At 36.4% G+C, this 24159-nt stretch overlaps 2 protein-coding genes across 3 annotated transcripts; both read right to left on the minus strand.

The window, feature by feature from the left end:
- Window positions 1-3599: 3599 nt before the first annotated feature.
- Window positions 3600-15174, minus strand: LOC130721137 (5'-3' exoribonuclease 3). Of its 2 annotated transcripts, none has more exons than XM_057571876.1 (23): window positions 14799-15174; window positions 14607-14709; window positions 14429-14505; window positions 13727-13918; window positions 13518-13637; window positions 13356-13418; window positions 13040-13183; window positions 12706-12870; window positions 11313-11390; window positions 11113-11199; window positions 10347-10640; window positions 10061-10156; window positions 8584-8679; window positions 8435-8505; window positions 7363-7491; window positions 7198-7274; window positions 7070-7110; window positions 6903-6977; window positions 6617-6774; window positions 5594-5698; window positions 5410-5485; window positions 5140-5222; window positions 3600-4613 (listed from the first exon to the last, which is right to left on the minus strand). In XM_057571876.1, exons 1-23 carry the CDS (start codon window positions 15000-15002, stop codon window positions 3929-3931), a joined length of 3219 nt encoding a protein of 1072 aa, XP_057427859.1. In that variant the 5' UTR covers window positions 15003-15174; the 3' UTR covers window positions 3600-3928. The 2 variants fall into 2 exon arrangements, with proteins under 2 accessions (XP_057427859.1, XP_057427858.1); XM_057571875.1 differs by having other exon boundaries at window positions 5594-5710.
- Window positions 15175-17748: 2574 nt separating this feature from the next.
- On the minus strand, window positions 17749-23353 carry LOC130716602 (filament-like plant protein 4). The gene is made up of 6 exons (XM_057566574.1): window positions 23166-23353; window positions 22171-22295; window positions 21528-21747; window positions 19031-21443; window positions 18651-18693; window positions 17749-18509 (listed from the first exon to the last, which is right to left on the minus strand). The coding sequence occupies exons 2-6, from the start codon at window positions 22276-22278 to the stop codon at window positions 18063-18065; spliced, it is 3231 nt and encodes a 1076-aa protein (XP_057422557.1). The 5' UTR covers window positions 22279-22295; window positions 23166-23353; the 3' UTR covers window positions 17749-18062.
- Between the last annotated feature and the right edge of the window lie 806 nt (window positions 23354-24159).

The following is a 24159-nucleotide window of genomic DNA, read 5'->3' on the forward strand; positions in this document are numbered from 1 at the left end:
TGGTAGAGGGCGATAGTGATGGTGGTAGTGGGATGATGATGTGACGGTGGCAATGACGACAATCGGGATAGTGGTGGCGGTGACAAAAAAGGCAACAGTGATAGTCGAGACAGTGGTGGTGCGGTGCTGACGGGGGTGGATGTTGTGATGATGATGGTTACAGTGGCGATGGTGATGATGAAGGTTACAATGGTGATATGACGATAGTGATGGTGGTCGTGGTGGAGAGTGGCAACGGCAACAGTAGCATTGACAATTATGACGTTGGTGGTCGTATAGTTGGTAGTGATGTGATGGTGGCGGATTTAATATTTTCAAATAATTTATATGTCACTCTTATTAGACTTTATCAATCATCTATGAGCTGAATTAAATAATCCATAAAAATGTATGCTGGATAAACTTATATAATACAATGTTAACATCAAACAATGGGTAAACTCATATTGTATTATACTACCTTCTGTATACTACCTTCTATCCTATTTATAAGAAAAAAATTGACAGTTTAAGAAATATAGTTAAATTAACCAAGATGCATTAAACTTGTCATAGCTTAAACTAAACTTTTAAAATTACCCTTTGTTATAGTGTTGGAGAACGGAAAGGAGATGAAATAATTAATGAGACACATTTTACTACTAGATAGAATTAATAAGGACATCATTAGAAAATATATATATATATATATATATATATATATATATATATATATATATATAACACAAACTTCCATTTGGTTCTTATAAAAAAAATCAAGATTTTTCTTCTATTTATTTCTTATAAATAAGACCGGAGATAGTATAAGTTAATATTATTAAATATAATACAGTGTACTTACCGAGTCCTGATCAAACATGTTTTGTTGTCATATCATGGAAAGCTATATATATGTGATTTTTTGCTGGTTTTAATTTGGTTCCATTTTAGAAAGTTAGGGTATTTGCACTGTAAATTCTGAGGGTTTTGTTCTTGCTTTAAAACTGCAATCACATGGAAAATTGATATTGTTGGGAAAACTCATCTATTGATTACGAGAATGTCTTTCTCTTGCACACGAATTGGCTTTTGATCACACGGAGATTGAAACTGATTGTCTTCAAAATCTTTCATGCTTCTATAAAGAAAATGTCATGTCTCCCTCTCATTTTGTTATTTCTTATTGGCTTAAATATGTTTGAGGTCCCTTTAAAATATGGGTACTTTGGTTAAGACCCCTACAATTTAGAATTGTTAGTCGTCTACTAACGGAGGATGATGTGGCAACTAGGGTTGTCCATGTTTTTTTGGCCCGCCCGAAACCTCCCTGCCCGTGGCCAAAAAAAGCCATTTTGGGTCAGACGGGTCGATTCTCGGGTTGGTCGGATGTAAAATATCGGTTTTATTTGGTCTGGTTCGGTTTGGGCTCTAAATCGGCCGAAGTAGAGTTAAAAAAAATACAAGGGATAGTCCAACCCATGTTAGCTTTTATCCAGAGGTATGGTTAAAAAAAATTGACGAGCCCAATCTACCCTTTAAGATTAAACACCCACTCACTCTTACTTGTCTATTCCAACCCCTAGCCTCTCTGATCATCACTTTCTTTCACTCACCATTCATCTTCTTCTCTTCTCTTCCCCACTCAGAAAAACCTAGCCGCCTCCCATCAAACCTTAGCCACCGCCGCTTCTCTTCCCCCTTTCATATGTTCTCAATCATCACCATCTTCTCTTCTCTCATCCCCTCCCCTTCTAGCCTTCCGATCCACATAAATCTTTTTTTGAAAACTCTATCTCTCCATTCGGTGTTACAATGGCGAGATAAGATGAGAAGAACAAGATTTTAGAGAGATCTGAGTCATGCAAGTCACGTACCGAGTGGCGCCACTCTTCCTCAACGTCTCTATCAGATCGCCTCTCTTAGATCGCCATGCCTCCTCTCACTGTCAACAGATCTGGCAAGGCAAACCAGGGGTTTCTCTTCTTTTTTTTTAATAATTCCTCTTCAATTTGTTGTATGAAGTTTGTTCTGTCTTCAGTTCTTCTATTGTACTGGTGAAATTTTAATAAAAAAAATGACTTCTTCTTTCTCTTCTCTTTTCTATGTGACTATGCTTGTTTTTTCCCCTATGATCGGGTACCGCTTAACCGAACCACCACATTCAAAATCCGTAATAATCGAACCTGAATAATCCGCTCATACTGACGGACGGTGGCGAGCCTGCTTGTATGGTGGTTTCAACCGTTCGAAACCGACGATATTGGCCCGAAACCGCCCGTTGGACACCACTGGCAACCACATCATCATGCCACGCACCCTTGCCAAGTCAGCATATGAAAAAATGTTGGAAAATTCAAAATGTGTGGTCAAAGGAATTCGAACACCAAACCTGTAGCTTCAACCACACTTGCCTCACCACTACACTACATGTTATTTTGGTGTTATTAGTAAGGTTATATAAATATATAAACTTATTGACTCTTCGACTTTTCCATTCCAGAATCACCGTCAAACCCAAAACACAAATACATACCAATGATAGCCACCATTGCCAAGGTAAGGTTGCAATGGGTTAATACTGAATTTCCTTCTCGAGAACGATATCTCCTTCAAGGAGACCGTCACCATTGCCCCTTTTCTCAAGAACAGGATCATCTCCAAAGACGCACAAATAGAAAGCAACGCTGAGAAATTGGAACAAAAGCAAAACGAAGACAAAGCATCAAAGCATTGAATCAAACAACCAAAGGCTAATGAAGGAGTTGGAAGAGGAGAAGACAGAGCATCAAAGCAAAACGAAGTAGACCATCTCCCCACAACCGATCGATTACAGTCTGCTGATTTTGGGCTTTTAACCAGATTTTGGGATTTTGACCATTTGCATGGTGAAGAAGAGGAAGGGGCGATGGAGGAGAACTAGAGGAGTGGGGATACAGAGAAGAGTCTTGGTGGTGGTCGGTGGATGAAGGGTGAGAGAAGGGAGAAGTAGAGAGAAGAGGGATGAATAAAGTTTCATTTTTTTTCTTCTAAAATACAATTTAGTTAAATAGAAAATTAATATATATGGCATGGAATGATGTGGAGTGTTATTATGTATGAGAGAGATTAAGCATTTTCATTGCGCACTTAAAAAATACCACTAACGGACTTTGACGGCATGGGATTATTTCTCTATATATTTTTAAAATAAGGGTGTATTCCCCAAAAAAAACTTGTAGGGGCCTTAACCGAAATACCCTTATTTTAAAGGGACCTCAAGCATATTTAAGCCTAATTGTTTTCATTGTATCAAAATAATAGCAATTTTAAAACTTAATTTATTACTCATTCCCAGCATGAGGCAAATCGAGTTGATCATTGTTTCTCTAACTTTGTTTCATTGAATCCTAATTGTTTTCAGATTGAAGAAACGGCTGCCTATATTCAACATACTGCTGCCTTGGATATTCTTTCCAATGGTGATTGAATGAGAAGTATATACAGTTGTAAGTAAATAACTAGATGAGCCAATTGCCTATTGAATTCGAAATAAATTAACAAAATGTGATTAAATAAGCAGACCTGAGATATTCCAGTAAACATAAATAGGCACTGTTTATCATACTCAAATTACCCATCCATGAACCAATCGTAGAACATTAGAATTGCCACTTGATGGGCTGGAAATAAAAGCATAATTGCTTTAAAATCGAGCCTCAATGGACAAATAACACAAATAGAATTTCCTATTACATCAAAAATATTATCGAACCTGAGTTCCAGGGTTATAATTTAACTATTCCTCTATCCAATGTAGATTTGGGAGGGTGTTAAACTATCAAACATTTAGGCGTTTATGAATAATGAACAGAAATCACTAGTATGTCTAACAAGCTTCAAGAAAAGGGAGAAGATATGGTACAAGTACAACAGTTTCATTAAGCAGGGTGAAATACTCCACTGAAATAATTTACCTGCGACTATAATCAGGTGGTGGCATTGGCTTCCTGTTTGCTCTTCTATCTAAATGAGCGTATTGATTGGTCGAATGTTGACCAGATCCCCTAGGGCCACTGGGGTTACTCCGGGGAGTCCAGTTCTGGTGGCGACCATGCTGACTAGGATATTCGTGATGCTGACTAGCATATGCACCTTGTGAATTGTATCTATGCCTTGCACTTCCTCCTCTCGGTTGATGATCATTTCTTACATAAGGATGTGATATAGGGTGTTGATGATCATTTCCTTCATAAGAATTTGATTGAACAGGATCATACACCATATGCGGTGGGTGTGGTTGGTTATAACCATATGGCGGAGCTGCAGGGACAGCATTATAAGGTACGTACGGTTGTTGACCTAGGATAGCTGCAGCTAACAAAAGTGGTGCAGCATTATAAGGTATGTACGGTGGTTGACCGTGGACGGGTGGAGCTGACAGAGGTGGCGGTCTTGCAATATATCCTGGGCGCGATTCATAACCATAGGAAGGCAATGGTTGCTGATGACCCATTGGTGCAGCATAAGACATGGGGGGTCCATTTGCAGGACGACGGTAACCATTTTCATCAACCTTGACCTGTAAGGAATTGACAACCAGTCTATGTGCTGCCTCTCCAAGCTCCCGACCAGAAATAGATCCTGGAGGGTTTTTCCTGAAATAGAAAACCAAAGCTTAGTCACAATTTTAGCCACATTAGGATCCTCTCATGTCAAAATGACAATATCAAGTGAAACATTGTGTCAATCTCTCTCTTCATAACTAATCAGCGGTCCCTTCCACCTACTCCCTCTGTTCCTTAATATCTGTCACTATTTTGAGAGTATTTATGTTCCTATTTATATGCCACTTTTGTAGCTTCAAGAGAGCATTGATTATTTCTTACCAATAACGCAGATAATTTTTAATGGTAAAGAGTCAATTAATAAGAGATAAATGGTATATTAGGAAGTTAGTAATAATTTTAACAAAAACAAGGACATTAATACTACTTACTTTTTAATATATGTGTCAAAACCTTAAAGTGACAATATATAGGGACGGAGGGAGTATTTAATAAGATAAACACAATTTCAACGAGGACCCTCCAGGCTAGCTGGCAAGATGTTGAATGCAATCCAACTATGAATCACAAATTTAACAAAGTCTTTTAGTCTAATATAAATAAGCCAAAGCCTTACCTCCGACTATCCTCATATCTCCTCCTACCAGAATCTTCATGCCACAAAACAGGTTCAGGTTGTAGATCCCCAACTGTCACGATCTGTAAAAAAGGCACATGATTTAATTTTCTGCCTATATATTGAACCGTAAAAGCAGATGAAACACAACGTGCTAAGGTAACCATACCAGAGTCTTAACCAGTAAACAGTTGAAATTGAACAAAATCAGGAAGAGAAACCTGGGAGTTCAAAGAAAAATAAATACGAAGCAGCTAGAATATTTAATACCTTTTTTGGAAATTTAACTCCCTCTGGTGGTCGGGCAATGTGATTATGCGCATCTGGGAGTCTATAAATTGCACATCTGAGCACCAGGGCATGAAACGGCAAACAGAAAGAATTGCATCAATTTTCAGATCCATGATTATAAATAATGGTCTTATTAATTAAACCCCAAATTGAACAGACTTACATGACATGGTTGTCCATGATATCTTCCATGCTTGTAACAGGAGACCTAAAGATAGGAGGGCAAGGTTCACCAGCACACAAGGATATGTAACCATTCATTCCATCACTGCATGTATACCTAAATAACATCAGAAAAATGAAGTAAACAAAATTTCTAATTTCATGCAAAGTGATACATCAACAAGCTGCCATTCTGCTTGTGTTTAGTAAAAAAACATTATCACCATCTGCATGTTCTAAGAGTTGATTCTATACTAACCGAATAACATGTTTGTTATTTAAAACATGCTACAAAAACCACAAACACTTTCAAATTATACCGGTCACCCAATTATATGGCACATCTAAATATTAACAGCCCAGTAGATAAATTTACTTATGGTCTAGCACCGATACAAAGGACAGGTATTGTTCAAAAAGGTTAGCCATGGTTCCCACAGCCATGTACACAAAATTAACCCCATTTCCGATCTTTAACGAATTAACTGTGGACTGAAATAGCAATTCAGCAGCATTTTGGTTAACACTAATAGCATGCTCCACTGTCTGGATTAGAGTAACTATTTCACTTGAGTTTGTTTATGCATTGTAGCTAGCTAGTTAATGTAATGTGTGTGATAAGGAGTAGAGCTAGCTTCTGCATTCACATGATAAGTCACCAGCTGTCATTCAGTTAGAGCTAGTTGTTGACAGCTGTTAGCAATTGTAATATGTTCGAGTACCAAGTCTATATATAGATATTTATATTGTATCATTAGATTAGATTATTGATAACTAATAAAAATCAGATTTCAGAATTCTCTCTCGCTCTGATTCTGTCTTCTAAGAATTTCATCACTCTTTGTTTAACCAAAACTAATAATCTAATTCTAAACCCACGTTTTGATCAGTTATCATAGACTTTAATGTAGCGTTAAATGACAACGCTAAGTTCTGATCTTATAAACATACTGAGCCATTTCTAAAAAGAACCCGAAAGATTACTAACACACAACCCATCAGATACAACACATTATGCACCAACCTTTCCATGGGATCGATTTTTTCCTTGACCTCAGCACGTTCATTGTTTGACATGTTTCTGCATTTGTTGTCAAGTGTACTTATGCATGCAGATAGAGGATGACAGGAATTCACAAAAAGCAAGTCGAACATCACAGCATTTCGTCGCTTTTCCTCCGGCTATTTTAATAGAGAGATAAGTTATCAACAAAATACAAACTAAAATCAGTATATGATGGGAGGGAGGGAGTATAGAACGACAAACAAAACAAAAGTGCATTAAAACTTAATGGAAGACAGAGATATACTGTTAACAAGTTTTCAATTTTCCGAACTTCCGTAAGAAGACGTGTTTCATCAATAAAAGGCAACTTCGCGATACCCTACAAAATGGAAGGATTATATTATAAAATAAGTTTGCTGTCAGGTTAAAGAACACCAAGGGTAAGAAAACAAACGAAAATGAGGAGCACACCTGCCAGGCAAAGCGTTTGCCATTCATGTCCACATCAAAATCTGACATAAAATCAATATTAAATATACACACAATACGGTGAAAGTTCTAAAACTTGTTTTCAATACGACAGTTCATTAAAAACATACCAAGTGGATAAAAATCAATAATTGGTGAGTTGGGATCTGTCATAAGTTTCCTATATGGCTCAGGAAGTGCATGAGAGCTGCAGTGATTCATTGTTTCCAAGTTACCGCAACTGAAGTTTAGGAAGTTATAAACTTTTACGAAACTAGAAATGATAACAAGCAAACCTTGCAGCAGGAAAAACCCCTAGAAGCTGATCAAATGGTTTGAACGGAGTACCCGGATTAAAGCTAATATTAAGCTCACCAAGGCCCGTGAGATCAGACGCAAAGGGAGCATAATGATAAGGATAAAACCTGTTTTGCACCAAGAAAGAAATAATAAAAATTGTAAACAAGAAACAAGCCTTGGGATGCAATATGCAACTAAAAATATATAAACATCACAAGTCAGGGGAAATAAAGAAAATTCTTATTCTCATTATAGTGGTACTTTTCCTCCTCCATCTCGTAAAACAAAATTTCTGATAAAAGAAAAAATTTACTGAGATGAAGGGAGGCAGAGGCAAGGAGGATAATAAATAATCCTAATCAAGAACAAAACATAAAACAACTCAGGAAAAAAATCAAATCAATAGAACAAAGCTTCCCAATCTCTTAATATATTCCTTAAGTAACAGAATAAAAAAGGCCATGTGCTTTACTTAAAATAGATGCCAAACAACAAAATTGATCCCGAAAGTGATATTGCCAACGAATCCACCAAAAGATAGTTAAAATCCAGCAAAATGCACCAAATTATAGCTAAGTGTTGATATCCATGATTATTTTTGAAATTCTTTTTACCCATATGGCAATTATCTGAAGAAAGCATAACTTCAAATAGTTCATATCAATCCCTACAACAGAGGCCTCTGATCTTGTATTCTGTCAATAAAAATCAAAGCTAATATCTCACATATTGTCACAAATTCTAGCCTAATTCATAGATTCCACATTGCTATGAAAACTCTAATAATAGCACATAGACTCCAAGGATCTAACACACCCAACTTTCACTGAAAATGCCAAATCAGAAGTTCAAAAATGAAATTTCAGTGAAAGTGTTAAACAATTGAAGAGCTAGTCAGGAACAGGTTCTTAGCAAGCAAGAAACGATAAATTTCTATTGAATAAAAGAAAAAGCTAGCATTTGGTTATCACATTTTTTCACCAAGTTGATAGGAATGCAAAGGTAAGGAAACCCAACACAACTTATGGTTCGGCTATCACTGCAGAGAATATTAGAAAAGGGACTTACCAATTCCAAGAACAAACACCCTCGTAATAATAGTGCATCACCCAACAAAGACCTTCAGTGTATTTCAAGACCTAAACAATAAACTGCAATAAGAAACCCTAGACCTTTATGTAAACGAAAACCAATAACAATTCAATTTGTTAACGTACAACATCTCTCCGTATAGCTTCCAGTTCCTCAAGAGTTTTAGCAGAAAATTTTTCCTCATAATACCTCTCTTTCCAGCCTGGTTCTCCCAGCTTAATCTGTTAAAACAAGAAATAATAGCTAAAATTAATTGAAATAACTAATCAAGATAAAGAGAAATTACATTAAAAATGTGATGCACGAACGTTGCATGCATTACATTTAGACACATCATGCTTCTAAAATACCAGGCTACAGTCTACGTCCAAAAAGAAAAATGTTGTTAAATACTTCAAATTTCAAATGCCAACCCAAATCATTGTAGTACAACTAAGACAAAGCATGTGCATTAATAACATATTGTCAACTCACAATATCCAAACACATATATTCATTAAAAGCAGGCATTAAATCAATGTCATTGTCCCACAGAAAGAGGGACGATTTGGTGCCCTAAGCTTCCATCACAAGAAGGGCCTCAGATCCACTATGTGTCAGGCCACGTATTCCACAACTTGTATTTTTCCTAGAATAACTAGGGGGAAAAAACAAAAATCGCATAGGTCACAATTAAATAACAACAAAGCCTTATCTAACTAAGTGAGGTCAGCTATATGGATCACTTGACGCTTGTCGTGTTTGATCCATATTAAAGATGTGAGTTGGTTTTAGGTTGCCTACTTAAGGCCTAAAACAACATTCCTTCCTTTACCGGCTATGGAAACATAGGCGGAGTTCTAAACACTCCAAATTCAAAAGCCATTCTTTGCAGGTAAAGAATAACTCCACATTCATAACTCAGGCAAATTGTAAATTTCAAAAGCATCGGTTAAGATTTTAGAGATTGCTTTCATGTTTTCTGTATATTGAATGTTCAATCAAGTCTCATTTGAAAAATGTGAAGTGTGGGGACCAACATGATTGGACAAAAATAGGGACTGCCTATTTAATTAAATCATTTCAATTTCTTTTGATTATCATTTATACAGAAGTTAACTTGTTAAATAACAACAAAGCCTTATCTAACTAAGTGAGGTCAGCTATATGGATCACTTGACGCTTGTCGTGTTTGATCCATATTAAAGATGTGAGTTGGTTTTAGGTTGCCTACTTAAGGCCTAAAACAACATTCCTTCCTTTACCGGCTATGGAAACATAGGCGGAGTTCTAAACACTCCAAATTCAAAAGCCATTCTTTGCAGGTAAAGAATAACTCCACATTCATAACTCAGGCAAATTGTAAATTTCAAAAGCATCGGTTAAGATTTTAGAGATTGCTTTCATGTTTTCTGTATATTGAATGTTCAATCAAGTCTCATTTGAAAAATGTGAAGTGTGGGGACCAACATGATTGGACAAAAATAGGGACTGCCTATTTAATTAAATCATTTCAATTTCTTTTGATTATCATTTATACAGAAGTTAACTTGTCTAACGACCAAGTCTTAAGAATGAAAACCCTTGACTCAATTATATGCATTCTATGCTTTACGGCTTTACCTTGTCCTTTTCAGTAGTTTTTGAGTTGAATACATCAGATTTCTCTCGAAGTATTTCCTTCAGCTTTGTTTTCAAATCATCCTTGTTATCTTGAATCTGAAAAGCAAAAGAACGCTACAAAGCATGAACTACAAATAGATAATATCCCAATTAGGACCCTTAGAATAACAATGATGCAACAAGATAACAAAGTGCTTATGTAACTCTATGCCAGGCTCATACCCATTAGTAGGTTAGCCCAAATATTAGTTCTAAAGAATGCCTCTCCAGAAGCAGGAAAACGTACATCTATTTCAAGACTATTCTCAGCTTCAACAATGGCAGCAGCAACAGATGCTCCGGAAGACAACCTAGCAGCTTTAGGGGGCTTCTCAAAGACTTCTTTATTGCCTTTTCTAACTGATGCAGACGCATGAGAATCATACCGCCCAGGTGCTTGAAATGGTGAAGGCGTTGGAGCTGAAGCCAGACGAGAACCATGGAATTTTGAAATTGCAACAAGAGTCTCAGGTTGAGCTTGAGGTTGAGCATCATCTCCTCTTGCTTGTGCCTTTTGACGCTTAATTCTTTCTGCTTGTCGCTGAAGAGACAACAATAAACACAGGAAGAATCACTTCAGATACAGTCAAAATAACTTTCTAAGAACAAGATAAACTACATACGGGTATAAACATTTGTCTGTCACTCTGTTTCGAACATTATTCTATTTATATACTACCAGGACAGAAAATGTGAGAAAGTAACACAATGAACACCCACTCTCCTGCAATGGCGGTGTGACACACACAGCCACTGGTATAAACTGATGGTGCCTACTCTACCTTTCCTAATATAGGGGAAAGAAATGCAACTAGATACAATGGTAAATGGCAATATCTAGCGTGAACCACATTTGGTGTTACAATATAATCATGAAAAAAATCTGAATAATGTAAATTTCCATATCATGCAGCCAGACCACTTGACAATTTTAAATGCTAGCATACCAAAGCCTTAGGGTTAACTTCTTTACATCTTTAAGATCATACAAGACATGAGTAATGATGACAGACCTGATGCAATCTAGCTCTTTTCTGGAATATTGTATCTTCATAAGATCCAACAGCCTGAATAAAATGTTCCACCCTGCTCAAATTTGGCTGTGAAATGCGGGGGGAAAGAGACAAATTACACACAAAGTTATTAAGATGAAAAGCAACAAAGCATACCACATGGCACATGGAATATATCAACCCAAATTACCATCAAGTACCTTGCTTCCATCAGTTAAATAACCACCCATTGCCCCAAGTTCCTTCTTGTATACTGCCATCAACAAGTTAATTGCACCCTATTTGAAAATAATGAAATTTGCAAAAAATACATCAGTTACATAACCTAAATCAGCATAAAAAAATTACACTCCCATCAGATGATAGATGGCCAATATCGTAACAGATAAACCTATAGATATATTCAAACATCAAACTAAATTAACAGTTTTAAAAATATGTCAAATATTATGACTTCTCTCTTGCCATGATATTCTGACAAAGTGACAATTCATCAAATTTAGAGGGCGGAAATTGATTCTCATCCATTTCTCTGTACTTACAAGATTATTAGGCAATGAATTATGTCATACAAAAATAGAACAACTTTCACCATAACTTTTTATCTAAATTGGTTAACATACCGAGAATTACTGGGGCTAGAATAAAAAATTACATTCTCAAGACTTGTAATAAAGAAACCACTAATAACACTAAAAGGAACTGATACTCTGGCTTGTCAGATTTATTGTGGATTTAATTCAAATATTAACCTAGCTAATAGATAGTGATATAATGCAATTAGATAGAGGCTAGAATAATAACAGGTTTGGTTATTATGATTTAGGATATGAAGTTACTTGCTGGATTGGTTAGTAAGTAATGTATTTTATATAAGACATGTATTGCTTATTTGCTTTCAGTTTTTTATTAAGTAAATAATATATCCCTCAGTCTGTTACAAGTTAAAACTTATTCATACCATATAAAAGTTTGACTAAAAAATGCATGCAAGTTTCGAGCCTCACTTCAGACTTTATTTCCATGTTGAAATATAAAAAGGATGAGCTTTTGGGTAGTTGGTACCTAATCCTAGTATCCTACACTGTAAAATCTTCCTTGACCCCTGATGTAGAATTTCCCTGATTACTAAAAGTGTATGTTAGAAGGGGTAAAAGGGATAGGCATGCTCGATTTTGCCTGTATCAGTTCTTTCTTTCTTCTTGAATTTTCCTAAACTGGACCTGAGAATTTCTCAGTTTCTAGAACAAATCAATACTATAACATTTCAATTCCCTTTTCCTTCTTATTTTCTTCTGGTACCTATCAACCACTTGGTTAGCAGTCTGACCCCCAGCAATCAACATTCTACACATTATATCGAATTTGAGCACAAGGTACAGAGGGCTTGCACTATTTCAGTTTTCAGTTTCAAGCCCAAAGTGTTACATATGAGAAAGCCTATTAAAGATATTAAACCATTTATGTACCTCCAACAGCTTAAATTTTTTGTCATAGCCAGAATTTCCAAGAGCAGTCCTAAAATATGATTTGCCAACTACATACAAAATAGAAAAGACAGACGAAAAGAACAACAGGTCTAGAATAACATACCTCACGAATTTCTAAAGTAGGCATATGTGGTAGGAAATCATTGCCGACAAAAAAACAGATGAAGATAAAATCATCCACAATGCGTTCAAAATCAATCTTGAATGGAACATTAGGCATTCTCATCTCATATTCCAGATATTCCCTCAGAACCCAAATATTTAGAAACTACAAAAGATATGAACAAAAGTGAGAATCATGGACTGAAGAACCAACACTCTATTGTTCCATACTTCCAAGGCCAACCCCACCTAGAGGCAAACAGCTTGGATATAGTTGTTGTACTATAAAAAAACTATACGACATACGTATTACATTATTTATCCCTGATCCTGACCTGGTAGGGTTTTTTAGCCACATTAGCATCTCCTTTTTCATCAAACTCTCCTGCTTTCCTTTTTGCCTTTCCTTCACAGGCTGCAGCCATATGACCCATTTGGCCACATATGAAGCATTTGTCTTGTCCAGGAGTAAATACAACCTGCAAAAACCAATTATTTACCAATGTAAAGCCTGGTAGAAAGAAGCCAAAAATATTGCATATGCATAATGCATTAATAACAATCATTTTTCACTATTAACATCATGTGATTATTTTAATATCCTGATATGCTCTAAATGAGAGACTCAAATAAATCTCAGTAGACACAAACCTCCCTAAGAATTGAGAAATGGACTTCATGGGTAGCCAGAGCCAACATAATCAAATCAGCATCCTGTCACAGGACCCGAAATGATAAGAACAAGCAGGCATTGTGTGGAAGTCAAAAGGAAAATGAATTTTCAAGAAAAACAAATTATTGGAAGATATATACCAAACCATACAGGCAATGTCGTGTATTTGGATCATAGCCTTTAAGATTTCTTTGCAAGCGAATATAGGACATAATCTTATGCTCCCCTTCGCCAGGGACATTTGCATCAGAAAGAATAACCTTCAGAAATAAACATGGTGTTAAGATTTTCCGCTCCATCGAGACGCATATGCTGTAGCCATACAATTTAAGATACAATGACTCTCTACCTTAATATTTTTCCAACCAGGATCATTGTTCAACCTAAGATGAACATAGTACTGAAGTGCAATCGACAAAACAGCCATAAATTCAGTTCCAGGTGTAATGACATTCGAATCGAAGACCTGCGACTCTTCTTTTGGAGGAAGCTTTCTGCCCTCCCTCTCAAATTCCTCCCTTAACCTTGCTTCTTCAGCAGCCTATCTCACACAAGAGAAAAGCAGACAGACAAGGGCAAATCATATCCATCAATGTATCTTTTCAAATATTTAATCATTTTCCAGAGAGATGAAAGTTGCAAACATGTACATAAGCTAAGTAAGATAAGCACACAACAATAGTAATCACAAAGCCAGGAATACAAAGAGTTTATACTATACACGACGTCCCAGAAATTATTATGAAAGGATTTATACTAGCACTATCTCCCAAATATACTAATACACTGACGTCCCCTGAGTAAAAAACGCAGTATGCAAATATCCAAGACCAGAGTATTAAATACTTCAATATTCAACAGTAATAAGTCAATTTTGCAGTTAAAGCTTTCCAATATCAACTATTACTGCATGACATTCAACAGTATTGGAGCATATGTTAGAATGTTCTGTAATAATCTGAACTACAAACAATTCACCCCAATGAGTGTATCCAAAACAGTTCAAACCACACCAAAAATTAACGAATGTAAACATCGAGCACAAACATACCGCATCAGATGCGTCTTTGGCTGACCTAAACCGCCTCGAACGTTGCTGATTCATCTTAGCCCTCGGCGCAACACCGTCTTCAAATCCAAACCGCCAAAAACATAATTAACAATTAACCACCACCAATCACAAACAGAGCAAGCAAATTCACACAAATCAAAACTAAGAAAACACAAACCAATAGCCATGTAGAGCAGCTTCCGAGGCCGAACTATGACAAATAGCCTATCAATGTAATCAAACATACACTCAAACACCTCATCGAAAGAGGTAGGAGATGGCTGCAATTCAAACAAACAACAACGTGAAAACTCGTTCACAATTTTGAATTTCAGAATCCGAAAATACAAAAACAAAGAGAAATAGTTACCCTATCTTCGGGGTGGAAGCAAGGGTGAATGATGCCGTTCATGTCGAGATAGAGGTTATCGTATTCGATGTTGTTAGGGTTTCGCTTGCTGGTGTCGACGGGGATTTGAACGCCTTCGATTTCCACAGGCTCCTCCTCCACGGCGTCGACGATTACCATGGGATATTTCTCCGCCAGCCACCGGTAGAACGCCGGAACTCCCATCTTCTTCTTCTTCTTCTTCTTCTTCTTCTTCTCTCAGATCCCAAATTCGAGAGAATATGCCGAACAGAGTGCAATTAACGATTCTGCTGCGGCGGGACCTATCTCTGTTTCTGTATCAACCACTTGCGTGTGTGTGTGTGTGTTAGGGTGAATAATAACGGGACAATATTACCCTTTTCAAATTCAACAGTGAAATGGAAGCCTCTTTCTGCAAATACAAACCGACTTAGCGGTTTAGGTTTGTGAATATCATATCGTCACACACCTTTTTCTAGAGGAAGTACCCTAGGCATACGCCGCTAGATATTTATTTTTCTTACCTTTTTAGTCTTTTAACTAATGTCATATTCGATATCAAATTTGTGTTACATTAGATTCCGTTTTGGACACTGTTCTCCGCTTAGTGCCAAAGTGATTTTTTTTTTTCTTTAGAACTCTTTCACCCGACTCATATATTTCTTAACTCTTACCACTTAAGTTATCATTCGATGACGTAAATTTCCTTTCTTAGTGAATTCAATTATATTTTTTTTTTTATGGTGATTCAACAAAACTTAAAATAAACCATAATTCAAAAAAGTATTAGTGAGATGATTAATTAGAATTGTCCTGAAGTCATTGTGTCCAAGAAGAAGTCATAAATCTCTTTCTTAGCCGCTTTGAGTTTTTCGTTGATTCTACGTTCAATCACCTACGATTATTTCTCCATAGCCTCCAACACGTACTCTTTAGAGTCTTTCTCATCGAACGATTCCACCAACTCCACCGTCAATCCCTCCTATTGAAATATTGCAGGTGATGGAAGATTGAAAGTTACACTTCTGATGTGGTAGTCATGATGATCACAGCCTTCGGAATCCTAATCCCTACTTGAAAAGAACCATTATACGTAGCTTTCTGCGTGTCGTGGTTGAAAGTCCACACATCAGGATTCTCAACACGAAACAAATCATAAGTCACTCGGTGTTCATCTTTCTCACATAATGGTGTTAAGCGTCCAAGCAACATATAGCAAACATGAAAGGGTTAACTCATACAAATAAAAACAATAAAATAGGGGTATTGTTGAATCATACTCAACAATCTCCACCTTGCCGAATATCAAACCCTATGAAGATTCACTGCATAATGTTCACATCATGATAACTCGGGTGTAGTTCCTAATTAACACTGAGAAACATGTAACAAATCCAAATAATGCTTGAACTTGTCACTTGTGACTGGCTTGATCAACATATCAGCTGCATTTTCTGAAGTATTAACTTTTTCAAGTAATACATGTCCATATGCAATCAACTCTCTGATCATGTGAAATCTCACATCAATATGACTGTTGTGCTTAAACAAGGAGCTTGAGATCTTCATATATAGCCTTGGACTCCTCCATCATTCACCATGCTAAGCAATGTAAAACTTCTCTAAGTGCTTTTTTTTGACCTCCTTCTTCCTTGGTTTAGGAACTCTCATTCTTTATTTGGTTTTCCTTTCTGAATTTTTCTTGCTTAAATTGGCTTAGTAAATCTTTACATTACATGTGGTCCGAATATGAGTAATTTTGTAGTCAGTTTGAACATCTCTTCATCATGAGTGGCGATACAATCCATCTTGAATCACATAGGATGATGATATAATAAGTTAAAAGAGATCAAATACCACCAGTGGTAAATGTTAAAATAGTTTTCCTCCTCTATGTGATTTAAGATTGACAATAAAGAGTGAGAGAAGAAAAATTACACTAGTAAATTTTCAAAATGGAAAGCCCTCTAAAATTGAAAGGAAAAAACGACTAACTAACCAAGTCTAGAAAAATGTATGATGTAGGATTACAATAGCTCTCTTGAGAAAACAAATGTTTCTCTCAATCGCACATCATAATGATGTTTTAAAGTATCTCTCAAATCTCACCAAATATGATGAAAATACAAACTCTATATTAAAGAGGATTACAAAAATTCTCTAACCTCACTCCCTCACTTGGAGATAAGTTTTCTTGGATGAATGCTCCAATTCATCTAAAGTCCTTTGACCTTCTTCAAAATTTTAACAATGATTAAAAATTATTTTTCATATTTGTAGATCACCTTGAAAATGTTATCTACAAGTTGAATATTATAATCTCAAGGTTAAAGATTATAGTTTAAGACCTTGAAATAACCTCTTACTTTTTTTAACATTCATTTAAATTGTCAAGAATACTTGAAAATGGTCTGCATCAATTATATGGAGGGACTTTCCAACCGTGTGCAGTCTTAATGAGGTCAACATTGTTCTGTTGGGAGATCTTATATTAGCTAAAAGACCACGTGGGGTACAAAAGAAATGAAAATAAAAGCTATTTTCAAAAAAAAAATTTCTGTTGTTGCACCAAGTATCTCAAAGCCCAACGGCCTGAAATGAATCTTTGCCAATGAGATTAATCTCCTTGAGGCTGTGTTAGAAATAAAAATATATAACCATTCATATGGCCTTGATACTATGTGATGACATTAAGTAAACAAGTCTCTCTAAACAAATCATTTTACATACACAACCCAAGGATCGAACATTCGACTAAATGTTGAAGAAGTCCAACTATTGTTCTTGTCATGAGCCAATTATCTCAAAAACTTAAGTTATTGGGTAAAGAACATCAATCATTTTCTATTATATTTCTAACATCTCCATTTTATTTTATGAGAACTTTGTCTTTTAAGAGTTAAGACACATGTTATCACTTGCAAAGAATCAAGGTATGCATGCATCAACATATTCAACATATCCTGTAATATTTCAGAGATTATGTCAATGTTTGCTAATTAAATTACAGAACAGAGGTGGGAATAAACAACGAAAAGGAAAAGAAGAAAATATATGGTTACCACCATGTACAACCATTAGATACAACAAGAATCACCTGACATTCATGGCATCCTCCCCTTTAACCACACAAAGCTGCCAAAAACTCAATTTGGTTAAACCATAAAGGGGTTCTGCAGTTCTGCACTCTTTCCAAATGTCATCACCATATGGCCTCCTAAAGACCTAAACCATGAATTCTCATGGGTCCTGTATGGTGCAAGCTCAATGACCAGTTTTTCCTTTTGATGAAAAGAATCTGCTAAAACCCCGGGCATGTTTCTCCGGTGTAGGAGTTGAAGAAGCTGATGAAGAGGTTGACTTTGTAGGCCTATGGTTTGGGTTCCGTACAGGAGATGTGGCTTGAAAGTTTGATTCAGTATCGGATGGACTGCATAAGTTGTTAGAAAAATGCAAGGGGGACTCAGGACCCAGTCTCTGCACAAAACCAGAAGCAGCACCGTCCATCTCCGCCTGATCAAACTCTTGCAAATTTGGGCTATAAGTAGCAGATTCACGCTCTGTGAAGCCTTCTACCTTTGAAATCCTCTCACCGTATGCATAACCCGTTGGCTCTGTTTGAGGATGCAGAGACTTTAACTGCTTGCTAAGAAGATATATAGTTTCCTGGCACTCAGCTAGCTTTTCAGCAGCGGCTGCCAAGTCTCTCTCCTATGATAAAGAAAGTAATTCAGTATTAGATTTTCAACAATCCACAAATCCTCTCAGATTGTGATACTTTAATTATGACTAGATCCTAAATAGAATTAAATCCAGCACTGGCTACCAATTTGAATGGAATTACAGCTTTACCTTCTTGGTCTTGGGGTCATTATCAGCAGCGGAGCTCTCATTCCTAACACACAATATGATGAAGGAATTAGAAATAGAACCAGCACCAAAGTTTCACAAAAAAAAAATTGAAAATCATTAGTGTAGTAAGTTATGTTAGCAAGAAACTTAGATATATGGCATGCACTGAATTTATACATATTCTGCATAAGCATAATGCAGTCCTACTTGCAGGATTGATCTTAGATTTGTGATGTTAGTCTTCTTATTTAGCATGCGCACACACAAAAAAAAAAAGAGAAGCTAAAATCACCAATCTGAGATCAAGCCTGTGAGGAGGACTGTTTATGCAGAATATGCATAAAAGTGCGAAACAAGATGATATTGGATGGGTGTCTAACCTTTGCAGTTGTTCTTCTAGCTCCATGTACTTCGCCAAAGCTTCTTCATGAGCCCTCTTTTCATCTTTAAGTTCGTTCTCTAGTGTTTCTGTCTTCATTCGAAGATGATTCAGCTCAGTTTCAAACTCCTGTGCACGTGTTTCAAGTGACCTGTATGACTCTGCCATGCATTTTAATTGAGTCTCAGCCAAGCTGTTTGACTTTTGAGCAGAAGCCAATTGTGATTTAACTTCTGCCAGATTTTGCTCGGTCTCCATTAATTGAGACTTTGTCACTTCAAGATTTTCAGCAAATTTTGACAGATCTGCCATGGCCTTCTCTTTCTCTAATTTCATTTCTTCAAAATCCTTCATCGAGAACTTCTGTGATGTGCCATTTGATTCATAGTTTGAGGTCAAGTTTCCATCATCAGGAACCTCAGGATCAGAACAAGGATTAAGAATATGGGAATGACCATTTTGATATCTCTCTCCTGGTGAGTTGTCTTGAACTAACTTATTTTCAGGCAGAGCAATCTTATCTATGCAATCAGGACTATTGGTTTCAGTTTCCATACCCTTATAACCAAGGATATTAAATCTAAATTCACATGCTTTAGCTAATACACAAGACAGATCAAGAACGAACTGTTGCAAATTTGCTTCATTGCATATAACTTTATTATAGGTGACAGAGAACTCCTCCATCTTTTGGCTTATTCCTTCTCCACTAGAAGATATATCATGAACTGTCATTGCTTCTCTCCCAAGAAACAATACGAAGTCATTAATCTGAGAGATTGCAGCTTCTAGATCTGAAGTTATCTGCATAAGTTCTGTAGTTTTCTGGGACAAAATGGATTCTTTTTCTGAATTTTGGTCAGCATCTTCAGGATTAACCTGCTTATCACATGTATCAGAAGGCTTGACATCGCAGGGAATGGGAGTTACAGAGTCCTGGATGGAAGAGTCATGTGCATCTTCAAGAGCATGTTTAATATCCTTCAGGATTGTCTCTATATCGTCACCCTTAGCCTTGGAATCAAAAACCAATAATATTCTTGATCTAAGTTCTGCTAACAACAAGCCATCTGCTTCAGAAGAAGACACTTGATTTGGCAACAGATTTGAATCACACTTCGTTTCAGACTTGAACGGATCATCTTTGCTGGCACTGACTTCTGATACGTCACTGGTCACAATTGCATTCATCTTATTGTTTGAAGTAAATGAAACAGAGGCTTCTCTATTTGAATCATTTGATAATCCAGCCAATTTCTCCACCTCCAGAAAGTCATCCATCAGTTCTAGCTTCTTAGTGGCTTCAGATTTGCTCAATTCCTCAGTATTCTTTTCTTTTGGAAGTTGGGATAGCTCAGAAATCATTACTGTAGACCAAGACTCAGCACAACTTCCTGCATCATCGTTTCCATCTTCAGACATGGAGATCAAGCTTGGTGCTTTGCTTGCATTTTGACTGTAGATGCTTTCATGGTTTATATGGACGATGGATTTTGGGGATCCCTTCTGCTGATTACTTGTCTGAAGTTGTGCTTCCAGCATTTGAAGTTTGCTTAGTGTTTTACCACACATGCTCCTTGAAGCCTGCAATTCACCGTTGCGTTTTGCCAAAGCTTCTTTTAGCATTTTTGTTTCTTCTTCCATTGCCAATAAGCGCTCTGTAAGAAATTCATTATCTTTCTGGAATTTCTGTACATTCTCCAGGGATAATTCAGGCAACTGGGACAGATGAGAATTAGCAGGTTTGACAGGAGACTTCCTTAAACGAGTTTCTCCATAATCTCGACCAAGACTTTCAACTTCTAGCTTCATTTGTGCAAGAGCAGCAGGACCAGGTAACTTTTTCCGTACTAAACCACGTAATCTTTGGCATTCTGCCTCTAATTTAGCAATTTTTTTAACACCTTCCGTATGCTGCCTGTTAGCAGCTTCTGCAGACCTCATACTCATATTTTTTTCTTCATTGCGAATTTCAAGCTCTTTGGAATTAACATGAAGCTCATATTTGAGTGAATTGATTTCTCTCTCACATGATTCTATGTTGCTCTTAAGATGCTCAATTTCAGCCTCAGCATGACCTTTTTCTTCGCTTAATTTGATTAGCATGTTAGAGCGCTCCTGCAAGGACCTCGACAGAGCCGCATTCTCAGCAGCAGACCTGAGAAGTTCCTGTTCAAAGTTCCCTATCTTAGCCTCAAGCTCACCCTTAACCTTGTCCAATTGCTTGGTTTTTGTGAGAGCAATTTCCTGTATTTTCTGCTCATGTTCTTCCTTCAAGTTTCTTATCTGTCGCATACACTCTTTAAGAGCACCATCTAACTGTGATGCCTGGTCCTCAGCAGTGAGTTTCGAAAGGGTGACAGTTTCTAGATGGTTCTTCAAAGCCAAAGCTTCTGCTTCCGCCTTTTCCCAGCCTGTGGAGTTCCAGTAGAGCTTTAATATCAAAGAACAATAAGAAGCACTTTATATCAAAGACACTTTACGTAAGACCACTATACCTGAGACAGCCTCTTCAGCCACTTTAGCATGTTGTTTTACCAAGCCTTCCTTAGTATTTATCTCTGAGTTTGCTGCTGACAGTTTCTCATTCAATTCATTGATCTCATCCTCTAGTGTCTGAACTTTTTCTTCATATGTCTTCACTTGATCCTCCAGACCAGTCAGATGTGAATATGATTCTACAGAGATTTGCACATAGTTTGGCTTCTTGTAAGCATCCTGTTTTCACAAGTCAGAGCAACAACAAAAAGAACACACATTAAAAAAAAGATAAATGAATTTAGCATCATTGCTGAATCAACATAACCAAGTCCAAGACTAAGTCAGTACTAGATTACTAGTCAGTCCAACACACCCCCACACAGAAAAATAAAAAACTTGCAGATGAAAATGTTAACAGGTGCAAAAACACAAGGATCCAATTTTTTTGTTAAAACTAAATATACACCCATATGCATAAGCATAAAAAATTAAGAAGAACTTAATAGCCAAAAATGTCAGGAAGTTGCTGATGTTTTTTTTTTTCACAGGAAAAATTTCTCAAGCACAAAAACTTGAAACCAAATTTATGCTTTCCTTCTTTCCTCCTGTTACCAAAACAAATTTGATGCTTCCTTCCTTGAAATACCAATAAACAATTACCTGATTGCTCTGAGTGGTAGCACTAGCAGAAGAGTCCAATTCAGCAGCTGCTTTGTCAAGCACAGCCTTGTCAGTTGATTTCTTCTTCCAAGGCCAGCGTCTGTCCATGGCAAATTACAAAGACCCTGCAAAACAAAAACACATAATTGAACACTTAAAAAACTAAAAGAAGCTTTTTTCCCTTCCTTTTATCAATTCTCGTTCATACAAGGAATTACCCAACAGTCTGAAATTCAAACAGTGCTTAGTGCTTTCAACAGTGTCGGTGGTGATAGAAAGAAAGCACAGTAAAATCAATTCACAACACAAAAAGGCAAACAGTGAAACAACAACAGGGCAAAGCCACAATTGCCACTTTTGGTCCCTATTACACTATATTCAGTCCAATGCATTCAAACACAAAGCCAAATGATACTAACTGCGATCTCCAAGATCTAACCACTACACTTCCCCCATTAACATTCCATGATTTCACAAAACCATACATCAAAAAAATGAAAAGAAAAAAAAAACAAACTTTTCAGTACTAAGCAAGACCCTTTGTAATGAATATTCATAATCAAGCTTCTTCATCTCTCAAAATTAGATCCAAATGGAACTATCAGGAAATTTAATATTTTTTTTGGTAATATGTACAATTTTCTGAAAAAAAAAACTCAGCGTCTGAATTCAATCACAGGATAAATTGTTCGTTGTTTCTGATTGAAGACGAAGGAATGTATAAGAACAATCGCGAAAACTGGATTGGAAGCACTCAGAATCGAGTCACCGACGACAAAAACAAAAAAAGCAACAGAAGAAGCGTCACAGAGACGAAGAATCGAAGAAAAAACAAAAAAAAAACAAACAAACAATCTCGAACAGAAATTACGAAAATGGAAGAAGCTTCTTACAGAGTAGTGTGTGAGTGGAGAAATTTGAAGAACAATTCAAGGAGAAGAAGAAGAAGAAGAAGAAGAAGAAGAAGAAGAAGAAGAAGAGAAGAATCGACTTACCGAAAAAATAAATAAAAAATAAATTAGCAAATGCAAGCGATTGGTTGTTCAGCAAAGCGAATGCAGAGTGAGTGAGGATCTTGAGATTTCCGATGAAGAATGCAGAGAGAAAATGGAGGTGGCTGTGGCTTTGCTAGAGCAGTAGTGGTGTGGTGCTAGTATAAGATATTCACAATTAGGTGCTTGTTTGCTGTGCTTCTTTAAAAGCCAAGACCTTGTTTAATTAAAAACTTTACTAATTTTTTACTCATGTTCAATAAATAGTTAATTAGTATTGGAAGTTAACCAATATACTCCTCTCTCTCCATTTTTTGGTATATGGATACAAAATAGTAATGCTCATACTTAATTAGGTTTTACATAAGTAGAGCTCTTATTAAATTAAATGTAAACCTCAACTCAATCCCTTAAATGTTAGGATGTTCTCAACACCTTAATCTTAATCTCTTACTAAAACACTTTTTATCACTAAATTAAATTCATTTCTAAATAAATAGATTCTCCTTAACAATTAGTTGGAGGGATACATGTTTGATTCTCTTAAGTAAGGTTTTAAAATTGAGTTTTATGTATAGAATGAAAGAAGCGGCTTAGAAAGCTACCAGCCCTAGCAAAATCAAGATGCGGATGTTATTGGAAAACTCGAAGATGCAATCCAACTTGGCTACTGTCAATTTTTAATGCAATCATTGTAATTACATGACCTCGATAGTAGAATGTTGACGGACGATTCAGTTTTTGAGTTTAGCAAATCATACGTAAAATATGGTGTTTGAACCTAAACCACCATTTTTTTCATCCAATAAGATTCATTAATATATGTGATTATACAAAAATTAACTGAAAAAATCCATTTCCCACTAAATGATACAAGTGGTGAAAAGAAACACATTAAAGAATTCAGTAATTATTATGTTGTTTAGAAAAATATGAAAAAGAAAATCCCTAGTGTCTTTAATAAGTCATTCTCATATTGGAGAGGATTCTTGTCCCC

The sequence above is a fragment of the Lotus japonicus genome, chromosome 5 (assembly GCF_012489685.1).
Source record: "Lotus japonicus ecotype B-129 chromosome 5, LjGifu_v1.2".
Taxonomy (NCBI): Eukaryota; Viridiplantae; Streptophyta; class Magnoliopsida; order Fabales; family Fabaceae; genus Lotus; species Lotus japonicus.